This window comes from Oncorhynchus mykiss, chromosome 19 (assembly GCF_057628025.1).
Source record: "Oncorhynchus mykiss isolate SJ-2025 chromosome 19, ASM5762802v1, whole genome shotgun sequence".
Lineage (NCBI taxonomy): Eukaryota > Metazoa > Chordata > Actinopteri > Salmoniformes > Salmonidae > Oncorhynchus > Oncorhynchus mykiss.
Genome location: NC_143040.1, coordinates 30,253,664 through 30,279,695, shown reverse-complemented (window position 1 = coordinate 30,279,695; position 26,032 = coordinate 30,253,664). Strand labels below are relative to the sequence as shown.

The following is a 26,032-nucleotide window of genomic DNA, read 5'->3' as shown; positions in this document are numbered from 1 at the left end:
AATGGCGCAGTTCACGCATATTTATGAGTTGAGAAATAAATAAAGTAGGAATGGTAGGAAGTAGGAATGGAAAGCTGGCATTCCCCTTTTTTAACAAAGCCATTAAAACTGCTGTTTTCGCGATTGCAAGAATAGTTGTGCATTGACTGCTTGTCAGAATGCATGTTTCCCTCCCTATGGCACTTATAACATGAATATGCCACGAGGAATATTTATCTACACAGTAAATTTGAAAGTGTGACATTTAACACTGTCAGCAAGTACATATGGTCACACTGTGTAGAGAAAGTACACTGATCAAGTGTTACATTTCTAGTGTTAACTTATGCACTCAGTGTTAAATCAACACTGCACTGGCCGGTGTTGATCAAATTTAACACTGAGGTAATCAACACTGAGTGCTTATAGTGACACTCGCTAGTGTTGATTCAGGTTGACTCCAATTAGAGTAAAAATGTGTTTACTCTATTCAGTGTTAATTTATTTACTCTTCCCCCATGTAAATGGAAATTATATTTTGTAAAAGCACTTGGAATTTAACAAACTCAAGCAAAGCTGTTTCAACATTCAAATGTTTATTATGACCAAACCATAAGTCTCAGCCCTGGCTTAAACGGTTATCAAGTGACAGAATGTAGTCAAAAGAATCCCTTGCTCCATATGACATGAGCAAATCAAAAGGTTTGTGGCATATGTCATTTACATTAAATACCTTGCATGGTGGACTTCGCTTCAAAACAACTTTAAATGCATGCAAATGATCATCAAAATATCAGGTTCCAAGAGCTGACCCAACCAAGAACAATAGACTTCATTTTGTAAAATACTGGCATGGTGCTTAACCCATTTAACTGACTAAACATTTGTGTGCACTGAGACATTCAACTTGGCAGCAATCTCATGACCTTCTTTCAGGTCATTGAGCCCTGACATCTTTCTTGGACCTAAAGATAGTCTATCCTGGCTGAAATTTTCCCAATTATATGCCATGTAATTTGTGTGTTTCTAAGGTCATAGTGACATTCTTAAAACTCTTCAGTTGCTTCATGAAGAAATTGTTTTGAAAAGTGCTTATTTCATACAAAAATGAGGAACAGTTCAACCAGTTAAAGTCATTGGTGTTAGATTTGACAATAGAAGAAACAAAACTACTGGAACTTATGATCAAATAGTCATAACTGATACATTTTCTTACGTTCCAATTCTCAAGAGATTGCAATCATTGGTGTTAGATTTAAATAAACACAGCCTACAAGCCCTCAGTCCAGCCTCTCTCGGCCTATTGCGGACAGTCTGAGCACTGATGGAGGGATTGTGCGTTCCTGGTGTAACTCAGGCAGTTGTTGCCATCTTGTACCTGTCCTGCAGGTGTGCCGATCCTGTGCAGGTGTTGTTACATGGTCTGCCACTGCGAGGGCTATCAGCTGTCCGTCCTGTTTCCCTGTAGCGCTGTCTTAGGCGTCTCACAGTACGGACATTGCAATTTATTGCCCTGGCAACATCTGCAGTCCTCATGCCTCCTTGCAGCATGCCTAAGGCACGTTTACGCAGAGGAGCATGGACCCTGGGCATCTTTCTTTGTGTTTTTCCAGAGTCAGTAGAAAGGCCTCTAGTGTCCTAAGTTTTTATTACTGTGACCTTAATTACCTACCGCCTGTAAGCTGTTAGTCTTAACGACCCGTTCCACAGGTGCATGTTCATTAATTGTTTATGGTTCAACAAGCATGGGAAACAGTGTTTAAACCCTTTACAATGAAGATCTGTGAAGTTATTTGGATTTTTACGAATTATCTTTGAATGACAGGGTCCTGAGTTTACATGTAAGAGGGGTTGCTTTAGCTTGACCCTGTAGCTCTTGAACTGCTTCTTCCATGGATGATTAACTATTTACAGTCGTCTGACCTACACCAGCAGCTGTGCAATAGCAGATGCACACATCACGTGTGTTCTTGTTAGATATTGGTACATGGTTACAACTACAATTTGAAAGAAAATCACAATTACTTGGCTGATTATCAACGGCTGTATTAGCATCCACGTTAAGTTTAACAAAATTTGACAAAATACATGACAACAATCTGCTTGACCACATTTTAGTCAGTTCTATAAGGGCACATTCCATGCCTCACGAGCAAGTTGGTACTAGCATGGCAAACAAAACATATCATCATAAATTAATCTGCATTAATGCAGGAGTCTAGCTTTGAGCTCAGCAACCGTTGGAGTCACCTTAACCTTCCCAATGTCTAGGTTGTATACAGTTGTCTGTATGAAGGTGTATATGTTGCGCAGCATTGTAAGCAGTACCAAATGCAAAGTGAGTCTTGAAAAGCTTATCGAAGGCACCAAGAGCGCTCGTTGACGTGCAGGGCTCTCTTGTCCAGGATGATGAAGTAAGGCTCGCTTGTTCAGGATGATGAAGTAAGCATGGATGCTGCTTTTCCTGGTCCCGACTGCAATAAGATATGTTTGGCGGCTCTGGTCAATCGCATCAAGGTGATCCTGGATACTGATTCCTGCCGGAAAAATGTCAAGAACGAACATCATCATTAGTTCATCATAATGGCTGCAGCATGGTCCAAGAATAACCTTTTGGAATATCACAAGATGCTGTTCAGCTTGGGATGCGGACATCTTGCCTGGTCTTTTGCGGCCTTGTGATGAAGGATGAATCAAATGGAGAAGGATGGAGGAAAGGTCACCGTCCCATTCTAAACAAAGAGATCCTGATTTAAAATGGCAAATTCCATCATCAGTTACATTAACATTTCAGAGTTATTTGAAATATAAATTATCATCTAACTGTCAGCGTCTAACATAGCTCTTTGCTATGAGACTTGAAATTGAGCTCAGGTGATCATCCTTGAAATGTTAATCAAACTTAATTGTAGTCCACCTGTGGTAAATTCAATTGATTGGACATGATTTGGAAAGGCACACCTGTCTATATAAGGTCCCACAGTTGACAGTGCATGTCAGAGCAAAAACCAAGCCATGGGCTCGAAGGAATTGTCCATAGAGCTCCGAGACAGGATTGTGTCGAGGCACAGATCTGGGGAATGGTACCAAAAAATGTCTGCAGCATTGAAGGTCCCCAAGAACACAGTGGCTTCCTTCATTCTTCAATGGAATAAGTTTAGAACCACCAAGACTCTTCCTAGAGCTGGCTGCCTGGCCAAACTGATCAATCGGGGAGAAGGGCCTTCGTCAGGGAGGTGACCAAGAACTCTGTCAGAGCTCTAGAGTTACCTTCCAGAAGGACAACCATCTCTGCAGCACTCCACCAATCAGGCCTATGGTAGAGTGGCCAGATGGAAGCCACTTCTCAGTAAAAGGCACATGACAGCCCTCACAATGTAAGAGTGGCAAATGGCACCTAAAGAATCTGACCACGAGAAACAAGATTCTCTGGTCTGATGAAACCAAGATTGAACTCTTACATCATTAAATCATTAAAAAAAATCGACATTGTCTCCACCCTCCAAAGAAAATGGATATATTCTGATGGGATTTAAGCATTGACAGAACATCCAATTTTGTTTGTCTATGAACAATTGTATTTTTTTTAAATGTAAAAACAAAACTGAGAACATGATTAAATTTAACTAACAAAAAAATTCACGACAAGTTTAATAAAAAAAAAAAAAAAATAGCTCTCATGCTAGAAAAGGTTGGAGACACCTGCAATATGATTTCTCGTCAAAAATAATATCCCGATATGTAACTATCGATTTTCCCCCGCACTACTTTCTACCCTTCATACCCCTGGCAAAACCATCACATTCAACATAATCTGTTTTACTCTGAAACCAGTGGAGCGTTGTGCTATAGGCCTAAACCTGTATTGATATGACTACTAACCTCAATGTCAGCTAGCCTCACCCTTGCATGTGTGGTACTTTTGAGTGTTTGGGCAGGTAGACATCGCTATGTTTGTTTTAGCATGATAATAGTCACTACGGCTCAGAAATGATCTAATGGCTTTCTCTGCATAGCAGCTGTTGCTATGAGTCCATTATGCTAAAGTGCTATCTAAACCGATAGGCCACACACGCTCTATATAGAGCTGTATTAAGCCCTTTTTAGGATATGTGTGTGTATGTGGCTTTGCTTGCAAGTCTCCCTTTCCCTATTTATGCCCGCTCGTCTCTCTCGCTCCTCATCAGGGATGACCCAGTGCAAAGCTGGCAGATGAGGGGTGGGGGAGTGCTAATTTTCACACCTCCTACGGTTCCTGCACCCACTCTCGTTTTTGCTCCTCTCCAGCGTCCCCAGAGCCAGCCAAGCCTCCAATTACTCACCATGACGCAAATAGACCCACCACCAGCAGACCGTCTGCGATATTTAGACCCACTAGTCAGCGGTTAACCCTTAAAATCTCAGTACAAATTGAGATTAAGGGTTAAAGGTAAGGGTATCAAATTATTTAATTTGTTCTGCAGGTAGTTTTACCTGCTCAATCTATGCTGAAGTATCAACATTATTGAAATAAAAAAATCATTGCTGTTTGTTGTCAGTGGCCAATTACGGCTATTCATTGCTATTCAACCTCAATATCCATTTCACGTAGAACAATAGGGGATACTAGGATATAATTACATCGTCCCCCACCTTTTATTCTACAACCTCTCATCTCCTACAGCGGTGGGGAAAAAAGCTTTGTCTCACCATAATAACACATTGTATTGGTGAGAACAAGAGGGAAGCTAAAAAAACTAGTGCTCTAGCCTGTCTTTCATATTGTAATGCACGCTTATGATAGCTTTGATTCGCCTGAGCTATATTTAGAAGCTCTCTTTCTCCTCTCTTTCTTCCTCTTCTCTTTCTCACCTCTTTTAATTAGCTAGCACACAGCGCTAATGCCAGAGCTCTCCTCTTCCCTACAGGCAGGTCATTGGAGCCGTGAAACAGACACCCAAATCATTGCGCTCGCACAGATTAGAGAGTTGGATACAAAACGGTCGCCAACGGAATTAGCCAACTGCCACCGTGTCGAATTATTATCTCTGAGCTTCACTCTCTTGTCTTTGTATGAGAGTTGGTTCTGCTGTACGACCACAAACATCTTCAACTCAGTTTGTTTGTATGCGAGTTTTGCTATAGCCTTTTTTTCTTACTTGGCTATCATCAAACGTTACTGGATGTGTACTTGCGTAGTGTAATTTTGGCAGATATTAAGTTGAGCAGGTGTTTAGGACACTGTTTTGGCCTCAGACTTTTTCTGATTCAAAATATTTTGATATGCAACCTAATGCAGTGATTGTGATTAATTTTGGGTTGACAATTGGGCGTTTTTTTTGTTATATTTTCCTGTCAAAGTGTTCAGATTTTTTTTGTTCATTCGATATTAACTTGCCTTTATCTTTATGTGCACTAATATTATATTTAGGCCTATGTATTAATCTAACAGTAAATGTAATGTCCTAAAAAATTTGGCCTAGTGCACTCGCGATGGCCGATGTGGAATTTGCGCGCTCCGTATTTCAAAGCCATATTCGATATCATGATTATAAAACAGTGTGCTTTGAGCTCAATGATCGTTGAGAAATAACATGTATATCTACAGAAAGCTGATATCTTTAATACCCGCAATTGCATTTTGAAATGTTATACAATCACGAGGGGCACATGAGATTGTGAGGCTCGCTCATTACAGCAGCCGGCCCAAGTGAAACAGGCAGGCAACAGCGGCAGGGTAGACACTTTTGTTACAGGAAGGATGATGCACTTTACTGTTTAACAAATCATGGTTTCATCTGCCCAAACAATAGGATGATTGAGGTGATCAGATAGAATGTGCAGCTCACACCAGTGCAACCAATAAAAATGTTAACTTGCAAAACTAAGTCCAAAGGTCGCAAAATGCAACTAAATGTTCTCAATCTGGACATTTGTGAATGTGTTTGGCTGGGTACATCTCTGGCTGTAGAGGAAACCAACTGACAAATTGTTTCAGTTTATCCTTATAATGCACCACACGGGTCGGGACATTAAACACTGAACAGGGTTCAGAGTTTATCTGAGTTCATCAGTGTCAGAACATAATTAGCATGGTCGTGTTCATTAGGCACCAAACATAAGAAACGGACTAAAACGGGGAGGGACTTCCTGGGCTTGTCCAACAAGAAACGGTCAATGTCTTTTTCTGTTGCGTGCCCTAATGAATACAACCCATGTCCGAAGAGACCGTCCTGTATGTAAAGTCTGTTCCCCGTCAACAGTCTGCGCTGTGACAAAATCTGTTTGGGCCGGGAGGGCGGAGCGAAACAGTGGGCCCGCAATATTCAAATTAACCCCAACCTGTTGAAACCCGTACAGGTAATACACTCTCTTTGTCTCTCTCTCTCTCAGGGAGATGCTTTTTTAGGCTCATTACTGTTTTTGTGACACAGGGAGATTTTAGTTGACTGAAGTTATTACACTAAACAAATATATAAACGCTACATGTAAAGTGTTTAGTTACATGTTTCATGCGTTGAAATAAAATATCACAGAAATGTTCTATACACACACAAAGCGTTGTCAAATGTTATGCACAAATTTGTTTACATCCCTGTTAGTGAGCATTTCTCCTTTGCCGAAATGATCCATCCACCTGATGTGTGGCATATCAAGAAGCTGATTAAACAGCATGATCATTACAAAGGTGCACCTTGTGCTGGGGGGCAATAAAATGCCAGTCTAAAAAGTGCAGTTTTGTCAGACAACACAATGCCACAGATGAGTCAAGTTTTAAGGGAGCGTGCAATTGTCATACTGACTGCAGGAATGTCCACCAGAGATGTTGCCAGAGAATTTATTGTTAATTTCTTTACCATAAGCCGCCTCCAACGTTGTTTTAGAGAGTTTGGCAGTATGTCCAACCATGCTTCACAACCGCAGACTACATGTATGGCGTCACATGGCCGAGCGGTTTGCTGATGTCAACATTGAACAAAGTGCCCCATGGTGGCGGTGGGATTATGGTATGGGCAGGCATAAGCTACGGACAATGAACACAATTGTATTTTATCGATGGCAATTTGAATACACAAAATACCGTGACAAGATCCCGAGGCCCATTTTCTTTTGAAGGTGTCTGTGACCAACAGATGCATGCATATCTGTATTCCCAGTAATGTGAAATCCATAGATTAGGGCCAAATGAATTAATTTCAATTGACTGATTTCCTCATATGAACTGTAACTCAGTAAAATCAATGAAATTATTGAATGTTGCTTTTATATTTTATACTGAGCAACAGCTTCACACTGTCCATGTGAACGTGTAGATTAGAGGTCGACCGACATAATTGGAATGGCCGATTTAATTAGGGACGATTTCAAGTTTTCATAACAATCGGAAATCTGTATTTTTGGACACCGATTTGGCCAATTATTATTATTTTTCTAACATATTTAACTAGGCAAGTCAGTTAAGAACACATTCTTATTTTCAATGACGGCCTAGGAACGGTGGGTTAACTGCCTTGTTCAGGGGCAGAACGACAGATTTTTACCTTGTCAGCTCAGGGGTTCATTCTTGCAACCTTACAGTTAACTAGTCCAACGCTCTAACCACCTGATTACATTGCACTCCACGAGGAGCCTGCCTGTTACGAGAAAGCAGTAAGAAGCCAAGGTAAGTTGCTAGCTAGCATTAAACTTATTTTATAAAAAACAATCAATCAATCATAATCACTAGTTAACTACACATGGTTGATGATATTACTAGTTTATCTAGCGTGTCCTGCGTTGCATATAATCGATGCGGTGCGCATTCGCGAAAAAGGACTGTCATTGCTCCAACGTGTACCTATCCATAAACATCAATGCCTTTCTTAAAATCAATATACAAGTATATATTTTTAAACCTGCATATTTAGTTAAAAGAAATCCAGGTTAGCAGGCAATATTAACCAGGTGAAATTGTGTCACTTCTCTTGCGTTCATTGCACGCAGAGTCAGGGTATATGCAACAGTTTGGGCCGCCTGGCTCGTTGCGAACTAATTTGCCAGAATTTTACGTAATTATGACATAACATTGAAGATCATGCAATGTAACAGGAATATTTAGACTTATGGATGCCACCCGTTTAGGTAAAATACGGAATGGTTCCGTATTTCACTGAAAGAATACATGTTTTGTTTTCGAGATGATCGTTTCCGGATTCGACCATATTAATGACCGAAGGCTCGTATTTCTGTGTGTTATTATGTTATAATTAAGTCTATGATTTGATAGAGCATTCTGACTGAGCGATGGTAGGCACCAGCAGGCTCGTAAGCATTCATTCAAACACCACTTTCGTGCGTTTTGCCAGCAGGTCTTCGCTGTGCTTCAAGCATTGAGCTGTTTATGACTTCACTGTTTATGACTTCAAGCCAATCAACTCCTGAGATTAGGCTGGTGGAACCGATGTGAAATGGCCAGTTAGTTAGCGGAGTGTGTGCTAATATTGTTTCAAACGTCACTCGCTCTGAGACTTGGAGTAGTTGTTCCCCTTGCTCTGCATGGGTAACGCTGCTTCGAGGGTGGCTGTTGTCGATGTGTTCCTGGTTCGAGCCCAGGTAGGAGGGAGGAGAGGGACGAAAGCTATACTGTTACACTGGCAATACTAAAGTGCCTATAAGAACATCCAATAGTCAAAGGTATATGAAATACAAATCATATAGAGAGAAATAGTGCCATAATTCCTATAATAACTACAACCTAAAACGTCTTACCTGGGAATATTGAAGTCTCATGTTAAAAGGAACCATCAGCTTTCATATGTTCTCATGTTCTGAGCAAGGAACTTAAACATTAGCTTTCTTACATGGCACATATTGCACTTTTACTTTCTTCTCCAACACTTTGTTTTTGCATTATTTAAACCAAATTGAACATTTTATTGATGTATTATATTAAGTTAAAATAAGTGTTCATTCAGTGTTGTTGTAATTGTCATTATTGCAAATACATTTTAAAAATCGGCCGATTAATTGGTATCGGCTTTTTTTGGTCCTCCGATAATCGGTATCGGCGTTGAAAAATCATAATCGGTCGACCTCTAGTGTAGATACCATACATTTACCTCAGTATCTGAAGAGATGGGTGATTTTGAGTTACGTAAGAGCCTTGCCTTTTCAGGCACATTCTGTCCGTGGTGCATTTCAGGTTTTGGCAACCTAACTGTTTTCTCCCCAAAACTCTTCATTCCCACGAATGTCTCTTCCTTCTAGTCAAATTGCAGATTATGTGAAAATGGAGATGGCTAAACTTTCTTGTTACGCCGGATGACAGATTAATTGTTGTAACCTTCAACTCCTGGCAAATCCTGCAACAATTTTTCATACTTTGTAAAAACATGTCTCAGCAAAGACTGTACTTGTCAGACACTCCCCTATAGCATCCATCTATAAGCCTAGATCATAAGGGCTGGAAGCCACAAGCCGCTCTCTGTTTCCTCTTTCATACATGTAGCCTAGATCAAATCAAATCAAATTTTATTTGTCACATACACATGGTTAGCAGATGTTAATGCGAGTGTAGCGAAATGCTTGTACTTCTAGTTCCGACAATGCAGTAATAACCAACAAGTAATCTAATTAACAATTCCAAAACTACTGTCTTGTACACAGTGTAAGGGGATAAAGAATATGTACATAAGGATATATGAATGAGTGATGGTACAGAGCAGCATAGGCAAGATACAGTAGATGGTATCGAGTACAGTATGTACAAATGAGATGAGTATGTAAACAAAGTGTCATAGTTAAAGTGGCTAGTGATACATGTATTACATAAGGATACAGTTGATGGTATAGAGTACAGTATATACGTATGCATATGAGATGAATAATGTAGGGTAAGTAACATTATATAAGGTAGCATTGTTTAAAGTGGCTAGTGATATATTTACATCATTTCCCATTATTAAAGTGGCCCCTCAATGTTAGTGGTGGCTGTTTAACAGTCTGATGGCCTTGAGATAGAAGCTGTTTTTCAGTCTCTCGGTCCCAGCTTTGATGCACCTGTACTGACCTCGCCTTCTGGATGATAGCGGGGTGAACAGGCAGTGGCTCGGGTGGTTGATGTCCTTGATGATCTTTATGGCCTTCCTGTGACATCGGGTGGTGTAGGTGTCCTGGAGGGCAGGTAGTTTGCCCCCGGTGATGCGTTGTGCAGACCTCACTACCCTCTGGAGAGCCTTACGGTTGAGGGCGGAGCAGTTGCCGTACCAGGCGGTGATACAGCCCGCCAGGATGCTCTCGATTGTGCATCTGTAGAAGTTTGTGAGTGCTTTTGGTGACAAGCCAAATTTCTTCAGCCTCCTGAGGTTGAAGAGGCGCTGCTGCGCCTTCTTCACAATGCTGTCTGTGTGAGTGGACCAATTCAGTTTGTCTGTGATGTGTATGCCGAGGAACTTAAAACTTGCTACCCTCTCCACTACTGTTCCTTCGATGTGGATAGGGGGGTGTTCCCTCTGCTGTTTCCTGAAGTTTCCTGAAGTCCACAATCATCTCCTTAGTTTTGTTGACGTTGAATGTGAGGTTATTTTCCTGACACCACACTCCGATGTCGATTGCACATTATGTTCTCAATTCTCTTAAAGCTTCAACATGAGATCCTGATTAGATCACACTCTGGACATGTTAAAGACCACCTTGAAGGGTTATTAACAATGTAGCCTATTTTGTCATACCAAAAACTTGCAAGTCCTGGTTGTGTTGTTTTCGAGCATTGGCTTGTACCTTGTTGTAGCTACATCCATAGTCTACATGTGGCTTGATGTCAATGTAGCCGTTAATGCCGCAAGCTAGTTGTGTGAAGGTTAACTTTAGGGCAGTATGTAGATTTCATCATTATGATTTCATCTCTAGGATCAGGCTGGCAAAGTGAATGGCCTTGGGCTGCGCTAGGCTATATATTTTTTACACTGGCTGTGGCAAGCCTCCTGACTCACTGGGTACTCATCAGTCAGTGTTTTTTTTGGAGGAATGTAGCTCGCATAAGACATCGCCTGTCTCACTTTGGAGCAGGGTTTCGTTTAGGGAAATGTGGCGCCAGACATTTGACCGGCAACATTTAAATTTACAGGACATTTCAGAAATGTGCCGGCCTTGCGCTATTGCGCAATCTGACAGATTTTCCACTCAAAGGCTCTGTATCTATGCGTGTGATAAGACAGCTTACATAATGAATATACTGTACACACGCACCAATTTAATTCCAATAAATGATACTAATTAATCTATAGACCGATAAGAATGACCAGTCAAATGTATTTCCGTAGACTGATATTTCCATTCATTAATTGGCTATAAAGCATTATTTCGTAATGGATTTTTTTATTCTTCTCCTGGACAATTGGCCAGCGGCAGTTTTATTTATTGGCCTTTCAAAAAGAATGTACAGACAAAAGCCCGCTATTGGCTAATAGTAATTATCTACCTCAGATCAGCCATCTTGTTTGTGTTTATAAATCAGTGGTGTTTGTGTGTGAACTGATTAGGCCTGTGTAATTTCTTAGGCTTGTCCTTCCAAATGCTTTTAGACAATTGTCGCAAGGCACTTGCCAGCAGTGTCCGACATCCACTGCAAACAGCCTCTCTTTTTCCAAGCCCTTCATGTACTTAATGCCCTGTGACCACAGCATGCACTTTCTCCCCTTCACCTCTCCCTCCTCCCTCCCTTCCTTTCCCGTTGTCTTTTTATACCTCTACACAGCACACCGCATTGCAGGCCAGCGATGCAGATCCCTAGGATGCTATAAGCGGCGGCAGCAGTTGGCTGGCGGTGACTGGTATGAGAAGCTGTTAATAACGTGAATTACCACCCCTAGCCTGAATATATTCATGGCCTATTTTATTCTCTCCGTTAATGACTGGGGAAAGCTGCCAGTGTACAATGCCTCTCAACTCGTAACCACCCGCAAAGAGTCTGTTTGAACTAAATTCAGAACCTGTGCAGGTGGGATAGCGCGCTTCAGGGATGGTATATGTTCAGTCTCCTTTTTTTCATGGAAAATGGTGTGTGCGTTAGCGTGTGTGTCAGACCATTGAAGAATAAGGCATTTTAACATACAAGTCTTTTTGAACATGAGTCTGGAGTAGGACAAGGGTTTTATGGCAGAAGATGCATATTATAATAATTTGAATGTTTATCATGATAATGATATGAAGTGCTATAGATTGGATTCTATTGGACACGTTGAGTTTATATAGCTTCCACTCGAATCCATTATATCTCATTAGGAGCCTATACTGTTGGCTTCCATCATTAGCAGGGTTGGGGTCAGTACCATTTCAATTCTAGTCAATTCAGAAAGTAAACAAAATACCTATTCCAAATATGACACCACACGATATATTGCTCATCCCTACAGGAAGTTGGGCCCAGTGTAGCCTGTTACTCAGTGAGGGACAGTGTAGGACACTAGAACTGAAAGGACAGCAAGCAGTGCTTCGGGTCTGCTTTATGATATGAGTCACCTCAACAGGCACCACCCAAAAGGACATACAATCATTCTGCGGTCCATAACATTCGCTACATCTGTACACACTGTACAATCCAGTCCCCAGTAGTAGCCATCCACTGTGCCTCTTTCAACTCTCTCTCCCACACCTAACTGAGTATGTGAGGCGGGATCCCAGCTGTTGAAAGCTTGGACAGGAAACTGACAATCTGGAACTGATGGAGAGACCTCTCCAGCTTACCCTCGCCGTCCAGCATGTTATCCGTCCTGAAGTGTGAAAACATGACTCCTTCAATGTGTTGATTTGATTCTTATCACCCAGGGAGGGGTGTGTGTGTAGGGTAGTCTTTCAGCCCATGTGTTGCGTTTGAGTTTCCATGTGTGTTCTGGTGATATTAGTGGGAGTTGATGTATACTTGGGTCTGTTTTTATTGGATGATGATTGGAGTTGATGTTGATGACACACTTAAAACCCAGAGCTCCCTTTTCTGACTTCAGCATACTTGAGCATGCCAACTTCATGTATCATTGTGAACCCCTCAATCTACACCTATATTGTTAAAGCTAGTTAGGGTTCCATCTCTGTCTCTGCTGTCAACTCACTGAACAGCTGTGTCAGCCCTCTGTCAACGGGGCCAGATCAGGTTCTCCTCCTCACACACTACAGCTGCCGGCTCCCTGCTGTGCAGCCCTCCTTCATAGTGCTCATTAGGATGGGACGTGACACACACACACGGCCACCACGGACAACACACTGGTCGCAGCAGGGTGGCAGAAATGACCTCATACTAGCCGTCATATAGTGTGTCATTGAGAGAGAAAGCACAAGTTCACTTGTTGATTTTTGGTGAGAGTGGATGTGAGAGAGTAAGGGATAGGGTGTGTGTGAGTAAGGGATAGGGTGTGTGTGCATGTGTACTAAACGAGTTCCCATTACAATATGTTGTAGGCTGTGTGTGGGTTTCTTTTTTGAAATGCTACCTCTATCTCATATCGGCTTCTTTTTCACCATAACCACTCGTCTCTATTTGTGCAACAAATCTGTTTTTAGAGCGCAAATCTGACCGTCAGACGCAGGTGACAAGACAATGTAACCCACTCACAGTCTCAGGTAGATGGAGTAGGGTGAATGTGCCCTAAACTCTGATCTTGGGTCAGTTAAGCATTTTCCCCACGAATGGTTAAGGCTAGGATTAGGGGATGGAAAGCCGATCCTAGATCTGGTGGATGTTGCCATGGTCTCAGACAGACTAGCCTAACTGATGTACATGGAATTGTCAATGTTCCAGCCCACTCACTTATAGCCCAGGGCCCAGTGTTTCTTAATACTGGTCCTGGTGACCCAACTGGGTGCGCAATGCACAGTTTTGGTTTTGCCCTGGCAATAACACACCACACTAACCTACCTGATCCCACTTATCAACTCATCATCAATGTGATTAGTGGAATCAGGTGTGTGCACCCATTTGGTTTCCCAGTAGGGCTGGGAATTACCAGGGACCTGTATTGCGATGCTCATGTTTCTCATGATTCTATATGTATTGCAAGTTGATATTTAGATTGTATTGTGATTCGATGTTCCAAACAATATTGATCACTGCTTCAGAGAAACGAGAGCACGTAAGAAAACAAGTTTTGATCAGATAAAATTGCTGAAAACAAATGAGCTCCCTATTTAACCTTTTCACACGTACCAAAAAAAGGGTTTGATCATTCTACAGCATATGCTTAAACCGGTGTGATTAGAATGTTTATTTAGAACGCAACAGTCAGCATTTGATTTAGCCACACAGTTTTTTTCACAGAAACATTTTGCACACAGTCCTTACAAAGTTATGTCCTGAATGTGACCAGTTTATTTTTTGATGCAATGTTCAGACACTCACAGAAATAGCACAGTATACACAATCATCCAAACCGGAAAATATAGGCTACATTAGTCCTAGCGTTTACTAAGAAAAGATTGACGTAACACAAGCGGTCATATTTGGAGAACTTTTGGCTGACAGAAACCACAATATGAATTAGCTAATAGCAATTACTATTTATAATTCATCACATCACAGGTGAGCTCAAAGTTGATTGAAATAATTGAGTAAAACACTTTCAAAAAATCCAAAGTAATCCGGCGATGGGTAGTTTGTGCGCGCCGCCATTTTTGTTTTTTTCGCGTCAACCAAAGATAATAAAAGGAGACTATGACTTTGGTCCGTTTGTTGTATGCTTGTTCAAGGGGAGGGGGGGGGGGGGGGGGGTCAATGATCATTCACTTCTGGAAGTTTACTCGAAGATTAGTGAACGATTCCTTCACCTCATTATAACATTTTTGCTCTGACAGATGTTTGTGACACCCAGAATGCATTGTATAATGGAAACAAACATGGCGCCACACATAGCTGACAAATAGCTTAGCATTAGCTCATTATAATCAGTACAACAAAATACCCCAAAACTATTATACACGCATCCTAGGTTTCCATTACAATCTATGCAATAATCGGAATGCATTACTTGTCACCAGTACTTGAAAATGTGAATAAAACTGTACATACATTATGCTCCATACTAGGGTTGCACATTTTGGGGAATATTCAGAGGTGGAAACTTTCCGTGGGAATATATGGGAATTAACAGCAATATATGCCAGTTAATATTAATACCATTTAAATGTAGATGTCTTTTGAAATGGATATATTTACCACATCATATGGAGACCGAAACATACACCTTTTACCTTATAAGTAGACATAATTGCAAATGATTAAATCCTAATGAATAAATAAAACAATTTAGTTACGAATTGAACTTAATTGAGTTGACTCTTCACATGGGATGATTTCACTGAACAACAAAAGGGAATATTGAATGATCCCCAATGATCCATCGCATCTCCCAAAAATGTTTTCAACATATATCTGTAAAATGATAACCAAAGCTTTAGTTTCCAGACTGTCTTCCTCTCAGGCTTCCATGTCTTCTCCCTGGACCTCCTCAATGTCCATGTCCTGAACATCAGACTCTGAAGCCTCATCTTCACTGTCACTTTCCAACCTGGTTGAGGATGGCTCGTTGTCAGGCTCAAAAAGCCTCAAATTTGCCCGGATGGCCACCAATTTTTCAACCCTTCCATTGGTCAGCCAGTTTCGTGCTTTACACCAAAGCACGAAACTGGCTGACCAATGGAAGGGTTGAAAAATTGGTGGCCATCCGGGCAAATTTGAGGCTTTTTTGTGTTCCCAAACAAAGACCAGTTGTGCTCTGAGGCGGCTGATGTTGGTGGGATTTGGAGGATGATGGAGGCAACAGGGGAAAGAGCCTCAGATCCACAAAGTCCCTTCCACCAGGTGGCTGATGAGATATGTTGGCACGACTGTCATATTGCATCTCCATCCCAAAGCCCTTGCTTGGAAGTGTACTTCGCCAGACTGCCAAGAACCTTGCCCTCATCCAGGCCAAGGTGGCGAGACACGGTAGTGATGACACCATATGCCTTGTTGATCTCTGCACCAGACAGGATGCTCTTGCCAGCATACTTGGGGTCCAACATGTACGCTGCGGCGTGTATGGGCTTCAGGCAGAAGTCTTCACGCTTTTTGATGCATTTCAGAACTGCAGTTTCCTCTGCTTGGAGCAACAGTGAAGTGGGCAGGACAGTACGGATTTCTTCTCTTACATCTGCAAGCAGCGTCTGAACATCCGAGTGGATGGCATTGTCTCCCTCAATCCGTGCAATGGCTACTGCTATAGGTTTCAGGAGTTTCAGGCTGCTTTACCGCTCTCTCCCAAAATACATCATCCAGAAGGATCCTCTTGATGGGGCTGTCCATATCGGCAGACTGTGATATGACCATTTTTTGGAGAGACTCCTTCACCTCCAGGAGACTATCAAACTTGATGACAACACCTCCCCAACTGGTGTTGCTGGGCAGCTTCAATGTGTTGCTATTATTCTTCTCACTTTGCTTGGTGAGATAGATTGCTGCTATAACTTGATGTCCTTTCACATACCTAACCATTTCCTTGGCTCTCTTGTAGAGTGTATCCATTGTTTTCAGTGCCATGATGTCCTTGAGGAGCAGATTCAATGCACAAGCAGCACAAACAATGGGTGTGATGTGAGGGTAGGACTCCTCCACTTTAGACCAAGCAGCCTTCATGTTCACAGCATTGTCTGCCACCAGTGCAAATACCTTCTGTGGTCCAAGGTCATTGATGACTGCCTTCAGTTCATCTGTAATGTAGAGACCGGTGTGTCAGTTGTCCCTTGTGTCTGTGCTCTTGTAGAATACTGGTTGAGGGGTGGAGATGATGTAGTTCATTATTCCTTGCCCACAAACATTCGACCACCCATCAGAGATGATCGCAATACAGTCTGCTTTCTCTATGATTTGCTTGACCTTCACTTGAACTCTGATGAACTCTGCATCCAGCAAATGAGTAGATAAAGCATGTGTGGTTGGAGGGGTGTATGCTGGGCAAAGAACATTCAGAAATCTCTTCCAATACACATTGCCTGAGAGCATCAGAGGTGAACCAGTAGCATTTAGTTTTGGCAAAAAGTTTTGAGAATTACACAAATATTAATTTTCACAAAGTTTGCTGCCTCAGTGTCTATAGATATTTTTGTCAGATGTTACTATGGAATACTGAAGTATAATTACAAGCATTTCATAACTGCCAAAGGCTTTTATTGACAATTACATGAAGTTGATGTAAAGAGTCAATATTTGCAGTGTTGACCCTTCATTTTCAAGACCTCTGCAATCCTTCCTGGCATGCTGTCAATTATCTTCTGGGCCACACTGATGGCAGACTATTCTTGCATAATCAATGCTTGGAGTTTGTCAGAATTTGTAGGGTTTTGTTTGTCCACCCGCCTCTTGAGAATTGACCACAAGTTCTCAATGGGATTAAGGTCTGGGGGGTTTCCTGGCCATGGACCCAAAATATCGATGTTTTGTTCCCCGAGCCACTTACTTATCACTTTTGCCTTATGGAAAGGTACTCCATGCTGGAAAAGGCATTGTTCGTCACCAAACTGTTCCTGGATTGTTGGGAGAAGTTGCTCTCGGAGGATGTGTTGGTACCATTCTTTATTCATGGCTGTGTTCTTAGGCAAAATTGTGAGTGAGCACACTCCCCTGGCTGAGAAGCAACTCCACACATGAATGGTCTCAGCATGCTGTTGGCATGACACAGGACTGATGGTAGCGCTCACCTTGTCTTTTCCGGACAAGCTTTTTTCCAGATGCCCCAAACAATCGGAAAGGGGATTCATCAGAGAAAATGACCAGGCCATCCTCCACAAGTCTTCACCTCACTGTGTGTGCAGATCCACTCACACCTGCCTGCTGCCATTCCTGAGCAAGCTCTGTACTGGTGGTGCCCTGATCCCGCAGCTGAATCAACTTTAGGAGACGGCCCTGGCACTTGCTGGACTTTCTTGGGCGCAGAGGAAGAACAATGATTCCAAGCACCACCCTCCTTTTGAAGCTTCCAGTCTGTTATTTGAACTCAATCAGCATGACAGAGTGATCTCCAGCCTTGTCCTTGTCAACACTCCCACCTGTGTTAACGAGAGAATCATTGACATGTCAGCTGGTCCTTTTGTGGCATGGCTGAAATGCAGTGGAAATGTTTTTGGGGGATTCAGTTCATTTACATGGCAAAGAGGGACTTTGCAATTAATTGCAATTCATCTGATCACTCTTCATAACATTCTGGAGTATATGCAAATTGCCATAATACAAGCTGAGGCAGCAGACTTTGACACAAATATTAATATTCACATTCTCAAAACTTTTGGCCACAACTGTACACAGCTCGAGCAAGACATTCATCAGCATTTCTCTGGCTACGTTCCTCTGTTAAGTGAAAAAAACTTCTGATTCCAGCAGGACCATAAGCTTTTGCTATCGATAAGGTGTCTGGTTCATCATTTTCACCTCGAATAGAAGTAGAGAGACTTTTGTCAGAGGTTGCTTGTTGTGAGCGCTGAGGGAACTTCATGCACTTGGCCAGATGATTCTGCATCTTTGTTGCATTCTTCACATATGATTTGGCACAGTATTTGCAAATATACACAGCTTTTCCTCTACATTGGCTGCAGTGAAATGTCTCCGCACAAAATGCCACGGGAAAGTGCCCGTGGCATTTTCCTGTAAAGACTAGAAGAATTTGTAAAAAACAAACAAATACAATTCCATGTACAGATATGTAGTTACGCAGTTAGATTAAACAACTCCTATGTAAGATAAATGTTTTAAATGAAACATGTATGGAGACAGGTGAATTAACAGTCCTCCGTTAGGAAGCTCAAGCAAGCTAAAACCCAAATGGTAGCAAGAACTAACTAGAAAAAATTATTAACAAGTCAGAAATGATTTAAACACACTTTGCTGTATTCTAGTTAACAAAAAATCATGTATGTCATTAAAATATATTCACCCCACCCAGTATTGTTATCAAAATTTACCAGAAAGCATGTACTCCTTGGCTCAGACAGTGTAGTGGTGTGGGCTCAATAGCATCTCATTAGTGTGCAAGATCTTGAGAATCTGCTGTATGTGTGATGGAAGAGTGCACTGCACACGTGATGGTAGAATGCACTGTGTATGCAGAGGGTTGCATTTCCATTGAATTGGGGATAGTTTAACCAAAATATTCCACAAGACCTAGAATTGCCTTATGTGTATCCCACAAAAAGGTTCATTGTTATAAAGCTAACTTTTTAGATGAGTTTAAGCAAAATTCCCAAAATGTATGGAAAAATTCCCAAAATCTACCAGAAATTCAGACTCTTTGCAACCCTACTCCATACATACATACATACTGTATGCTACAGTAGAAACAACAACACGGTATACAGAAAATAAGGCACTTACTTTGATAGCAACGTACACATGTCCAAAGTTATTATTTGTAATGAAAACAACAATGCGAGCGCCAGTCAGAAAATGTGCCAGTTCTTTCAAGGCTGCTCAAATGTCCTCATACTTGATGTGTGGAAGAAATGGAGTAGGGCTGTCCTCGAAGAGGTAAGTTTGTCCAGCTCAGTAAAGTCTTAAACAAATTGTCCGATACACTGAAATGGACTACTTCTGTGTGAATTAATGAGGTGGAACACACTTCAATTCAAACTGTTAAAAAATCATTGGAAATTGACAAGTTGAAACATAGCCTATAGATAATTAGCAGGTAGCGCGTGTTAACTGTCCTGTTGCGTAACAATCACATTAAAGATATTTGGAACAAGCTATGAAGAATAATAGCTATTCTTATTGAGCTCAGAATGAGAAACTACCACTTTCTGTTGTAACGGTGTCACTGGCGATTGGTTTCGTTGTTTTTGCCGCGTGCATCGACGCTCACCTGTAGTGCAATGCAGGGGCATGTTCATTACGGCATCGGAAAACTTTCTAAAATGTTTTGCAACGAAGAAAAAAGTGCATATCTATTTTTTTTTAATGAGTAGCATGCTCAAGTGTCTCACAGAGGAGTCTAAATTTCGCCACCACTCTGGCTGCGTTTTTAGGCAGGAGGGTCAACATTTGCCAAGTCGCCCTAGCGCTCACTTGTTTCGAATGATAAGGTCCCATTGGAACTCATTGAGTTGATATGGTGTACGTGTATATAAATGTGTTCTTCTCTTTTTGTCTTTCTTTCGCCAGCTCCTCGTTCTACGTGCCGGAGAATGGAAGGCCGCTGCGCTTCCAGCCGCCATCGCTGGAGTTTGGGACACAGTGAGTTTTTGTCTCACTTCCTGGTTTCGAAGAAAAGGATTCATAAACATAAGCCAATGTAAAGACATTGATAAATCCTGTGTTTGGAGCTACTATAACCAACCACCTCGTTTTAGAGTACACATGGGTGCAAAAGACACCGACTCCAAATCACAATCCGACAGTTATAAGAGTAATGTGGAAAAAGCATTTAGAATAGCATCGTATGACAAAATCAGCAAAATATCTGTCATCTTTACCTAACCTTGTCTGGATTATGTCACCGGAAGCCCCCAAGAAGAACTAAAGCCATAGAAAGTGATGATAAAAAGCCGTACAAGAGGAAAAGCTCTCTGTATAAAGCGGAGAGGGGCCTTTTAAATGCAGAGGAAGCCAAAGGAACAGACAGGCGACGACCATGAGCAGCTCAGCTCTCTTCCCATCAGCCCGAGACTGAATAAGAGAGAGGGTCAGACCCAAGGGGAAAGGTTTAGAACTCTGCTGTTTGGCTCCTTGCTCCCAAAACAACCACCAGAATAGCGAGACTCTTTGTTGTGCTTGGAGGTCTACGTTTATTTCCCATTTAATTTTCTTTATCTATTGGTCCAAGTGTCCAAGATATCTATTCGTTAATTAGTTCTGTTGCTAAATCTGAGAAATACCCCATTCCCAACCTTTCGGTGTAGATTATAATGAACAAACTAGGAAACATTAGGTCCGACCTAGGATGTATCCTCATCCATACCTTATTGCTACAGACAACGGTTGCTATATGACTGAATTGTTTAAACATTAAAATTCCACGCCCTTGTTTTGCCACAGTGGCATCAAGCAAAGCAGGCATAACATAACACAAGCACACCAGCGCAAGGTGTTAAACTCATCCTGATCCATGCCCACTAGCCTTGCTAGCCTCTCGCTAACTAGGCTAACCCAACGACCCAGTCATTTCAGCACTGGCAATATACTGTGTTGATTTGCAACATTAGCACACCCTCCTCTCTCTGTTTGCCTGGCAGTGCAGAGGGACCCAGGCATGCCCAAAGAGACCCTTATTGACTAAGGTTTTGTCCCAAATGTCACCCTCTTTCCTATATAGTGCACTACTTTGACCAGAGCCCAATGGCATGGTATTCCCTATATAATGCACTACTTTTACCAGAGCCATATGGACACACTATTCACGATGTGTAGTGCACTACTTTCGCAGTATTTACTGTCATCCCGTTGTTTAAACACACAACAAACACCCTGTCCCCACTACAATGCAGGTCCCCAGTCATGTGTTATGAGTGGATAGGACAGGCAGTAGCTTCGCATAAAGTGGATGGAATTCTTGTCATTGCCATCAGCATTGATTTGAGGAAACGTAGATTATATAAAATGTATGTATTATAAAATAGGCTAAAACACATCTACAGTTGAAGTAAGAAGTTTACAACTTGGCCAAATACATTTCAACTCAGTTTTTCACAATTCCTGACATTTAATCCTAGTAAAAATCCCAGGTCAGTCAGGATCACCACTCTATTTTAGAATGTGAAATGTCAGAATAATAGTAGAGAGAATGATTTTATTTCAGCTTTTATTTCTTTCATCACATTCCCAGTGGATCAGAAGTTTACATACACTTAACTAGTATTTTGTAGCATTGCCTTTAAATTGTTTAACTTGGGTCAAACGTTTCGGGTAGCCTTCCACAAGCTTCCCACAATAAGTTGGGTGAATTTTGGCCCATTCCTCCTGACAGAGCTGGTGTAGGCCTCGTTGCTCGCACACGCCTTTTCAGTTCTGCCCACAAATTTTCTATAGGATTGAGGTCAGGGCTTTGTGATGGCCACTCCAATACCTTGACTTTGTTGTCCTTAAGCCATTTTGGCTTGCAAGCCTCCCCCTCTTTCCTCCAAACATAACAATGGTCATTTTGGCCAAACAGTAATATGTTTGTTTCATCAGACCAGAGGACATTTCTCCAAAAAGTACGATCTTTGTCCCCATGTGCACTTGCAAACCGTAGTCTGTCTTTTTTTATGGCGGTTTTGGAGCAGTGGCTTCTTCCTTGTTGAGAGGACTTTCAGGTTATGTCGATATAGGACTCGTTTTACTGTGAATATAGATACTTTTGTACCTGTTTCCTCCAGCATCTTCACAAGGTCCTTTGCTGTTGTTCTGGGTTTAATTTGCACTTTTCGCACCAAAGTACGTTCATCTCTAGGAGACAGAACTCGTCTCCTTCCTGAGCGGTATGACGGCTGCGTGGTCCCATGGTGTTTATAGTGGCATACTATTGTTTGTACAGATGAACGTGGTACCTTCAGGCGTTTGGAAATTGCTCCAAAGGATGAACCAGACTTGCGGAGGTCTTGGCTGATTTTCTTTTGATTTTCCTATGATGTCAAGCAAAGAGGCACTGAGTTTGAAGGTAGGCCTTGAAATACATCCACAGGTACACCTCCAATTGACTCAAATTATGTCAATTAGCCTATCAGAAGGTTCTAAAGCCATGACATAATTTTCTGGAATTTTCCAAGCTGTTTAAAGGCATAGTCAACTTAGTGTATGTAAACTTCTGACCCACTGGACTTGTGATACAGTGATTTATAAGTGAAATAATCTGTCTGTAAACAATTGTTGGAAAGATTACATGTATCGTGCACAAAGTAGATGTCCTAACCAACTTGCCAAAACTATAGTTTGTTAACAAGAAATTAGTGGAGTGGTTGAAAAATCAGTTTTAATGACTCCAACCTGAGTGTATGTAAACTTCCGACTTCAACTGTATCTGTTTAACTTAATCACGTTAGGAAATTGAGTTTGACCTATCCAATGACTTCACATTGTACAGTAGCTCTAAAGGTTACTATCACATATATATATATATATATATGTTTTGCTTGTGGTTATGATGACACTAGAATGAGGAACGCTTGCACCTGCAGCTATTTACTTTTTTTATCTGCAAGCCTAGCCTTTAAGAGTGACATTTACAGAACTGTGGTGACACTGTGGTGACTATATTGCTGGTCCCCCTTTTTATTACAAACACATCAAAATATTAAAAGGCTAAACAGAGAGCGCTAAGCGTAGCTCCAAAGGTCACCATAGACCTTTTAATACCAGCCTGCGCTCAGTTTTTTTTTGTTGGTTGATTTGAACTCCTTTGATGTCGGCCCCAGAGAAGTGTCAGATGAGCAAAAGTGCCTTCCTCGTTTCCAGGAAGTGTTAACTTGTCATCAGCAAAATGTTGTAGGGTGAAGTTGCCCCTAGACACAGATCTTGAGTCAATTTTGAATTTCTCCCACAAATGGTTAAGGTTAGAATTGGAGGAGGGGAAGCTGATCCTACCTAGAGGAAACATTACTATTAAGGGACAGTTCTACCTCATGCGTTGATGCTATGTCAATGTTGACACAACCGGAAACACTTTGCATTGAGTCGCACAGTTATGCCCTGATATTACTGTGTAACTACAGTGGTAACTAGAATGTAATCATGGTAAAACTGCAAATGGGGTAGCAATGTCTAAATTGTACTTAAACAAAAGTTAGTTTCATAGTAGTTTACAAATGTTACTTTGTCGATGTCTGAATGCTAGAAAGTATTTTACACTGATTAAACAGCATGATCATTAAACAGGTGCACCTTGTGCTTGGGACAATAAAATATACTCAAAAATGTGCAGCTTTGTCACACAACACAATACCACAGATGTCTCAAGTTTTGAGGGAGTGTGCAATTGGCATGCCGACTGCAGGAATGTCCGCCAGAGCTTTTGCCAGATAATTGAATGTTAATTTCTCTACCATAAGCCGCCTCCAACGTCGTTTTAGAGAATTTGGCAGTACGTCCAACCGTACTCACAACCGTAAACCACATGTGTGGGCGAGCAGCTAGCTGATGTCGACGTTGTTGACGGGGAGGTTATGCTATGGGCAGGCATAAGCTACAGACAATGAACACAATTAGCGTTTTATCGATAGCAATTTAAATGCACAGAGATGCCATGACGAGGTCCATTGTCGTGCCATTCATCCACCGCCATCCCCTCATGTTTCAGCATGATAACGCACGGCTCCATGTCGCAAGAATCTGTACACAATTCTTGGAAGCTAAAAATGTCCCAGTTTTTCCATGGTCGGCATACTCACCAGACATGTCAACCATTGAGCATGTTTGGAATGCTCTGGTTCAACGTCTACGAGGCTCTGGATCGATGTGTTCTAGTTCCCGCCAACATCCAGTAACTTCACAGAAGAGGATTGGGGCAACATTGCACATGCCACCATCAACAGCCTGATCAGCTCTATGCAAGGGAGATGTCTCACTGCATGAGGCAAATGGTGGTCACACCAGATACTGACTGGTTTTCTGATCCATGCCCCTTCAAATTGTTGCATGTTGCTTTTATATTTTTGTTCAGTATAGCTTGATGTTTACAATGCCTGGATAGAACAATGAGTGGTGCTTGTTATGTCCATCTCTCTCCATCTCTATCTCTCTAGGCCACTGGGGCTGCCAAGAGCTGAAACCATATACATACACAACCCCAGCCAGGAACTCCCAGTGACATTGGTGTCGATGTTTACATCCAGCAGACATTTTCACATGCCTTCGTTCCACAGAAGGGTGAGTGTGTGTGTGCCCTTCCTTCACTCAGACACTCCCTCCCTCTCTCACTCAACCACACCCACGTTCATCCAACTTCTCCCTACAATCTCTATTTTGCTTCCCTCTCCTCTTTCTCTCTGTTTGTTTCTCTCCCTTGCGCTCTCTCTCTCCTTTTCTCACTCACACTGTTTTTCTCTGCTCTCTCTTCATCTACTTCTCTCTACTCCCCCCTCTTTCTCATGTCAGTCCCTTGGGCCACCAGTACAGCTATTTAAACTCTCAAACTGCCATTGAAACCCACAGAATTTGGGTTTCAATGCTCTGCTTAGAAAGTATACCAAGCACAACCGCATTGCATCACAATCTGACAACAGTGCATGTTACAACATTGCATATCACATTTTCTCCTATTGATTTCACGTTGAAATTAGCCCACGATTCATTCACACAAGGCCTCATTCTCAGCATGATTCTTCAATATGCTGAGCTCTGCGCTCCCATGTGGGGCAGCGGTCTAAGGCACTGCATCTCAGTGCAAGAGGTATCACTACAGTCCCTGGTTCGATTCTGTATCACATCCGGCTGTGATTGGCAGTCCCATAGGGCGGCACACAATATGCCCAGCATCGTCCGGGTTTGGCTGGGGTAGGCCGTCATTGTAGATAAGAATTTGTTCATAACTGACTTAAGAACAAATATATATAAAGTGTTGGAAGTTGTGTGCTCACCAGCATACCACTGAGAGTGAAGTCATGTATAAAGTCATGCTAGTATGGACATTGTAACATAGTCGTTGCCTTCGGTGAACCCTGACCCCGTGTCCTGTCTGCTTTCAGGTAATCCCACCCCGAGGGAAGGCCTCATTTAAACTCGTCTTCCTCCCGACAGAGGAGGGCATCATAGAAAACTCATTATTTATAAACACATCAGCCCATGGGGTGCTCTCTTACCAGGTCAGTAGTCATACGAGCATATGATACTAACACTACCCGTTCTGCTTCACAAACGGCTCCCTATTTAGTGCACTACTTTTCACCAGTGCACACATGACTCTGGTCAAAAGTAGTGCACTATAGACTAGGGTTCTATTTGGGACGTATGCCCTGACCCACAACCATTTTTTTTTAAACGGTCTAAAAAAGAACATTGTGTGCCCGGTGGAAGTTAGTTTTGCAACAGTTTTGCAACACAGGAAGTAACTGCTATGATGTGATATTTGGCACCCATGACCCCTGACCTTTAAAGACTCATCAAAGCAGATGG

The 26,032-nt window shown here is 41.9% G+C and overlaps 1 protein-coding gene and 1 long non-coding RNA gene across 21 annotated transcripts in view; one reads left to right on the top strand and one right to left on the bottom strand.

Moving 5' to 3' along the window:
• LOC110497508 (transmembrane protein 131-like) overlaps positions 1 to 26,032 on the top strand; it is a 114,679-nt gene that overhangs the window by 25,478 nt on the left and 63,169 nt on the right. For 14 of the 20 annotated variants that reach the window (XM_090210750.1, XM_090210744.1, XM_090210749.1 and 11 more), the window contains exons 4-6: positions 20,111 to 20,182; positions 24,664 to 24,787; positions 25,606 to 25,722. In XM_090210750.1, coding sequence (XP_090066876.1) covers positions 20,111 to 20,182; positions 24,664 to 24,787; positions 25,606 to 25,722 — 313 coding nt within the window. Of the gene's footprint in view, positions 1 to 4,266; positions 4,409 to 20,110; positions 20,183 to 24,663; positions 24,788 to 25,605; positions 25,723 to 26,032 lie in introns of all 20 variants that reach the window. The other 6 variants (XM_090210756.1, XM_090210754.1, XM_090210752.1 and 3 more) reach the window with 1 other exon arrangement.
• On the bottom strand, positions 559 to 2,716 carry LOC110497507 (uncharacterized). Its single transcript, XR_016488871.1, has 2 exons — positions 2,640 to 2,716; positions 559 to 2,516 (listed from the first exon to the last, which is right to left on the bottom strand). It is a non-coding gene; the product is annotated as an uncharacterized LOC110497507 (long non-coding RNA).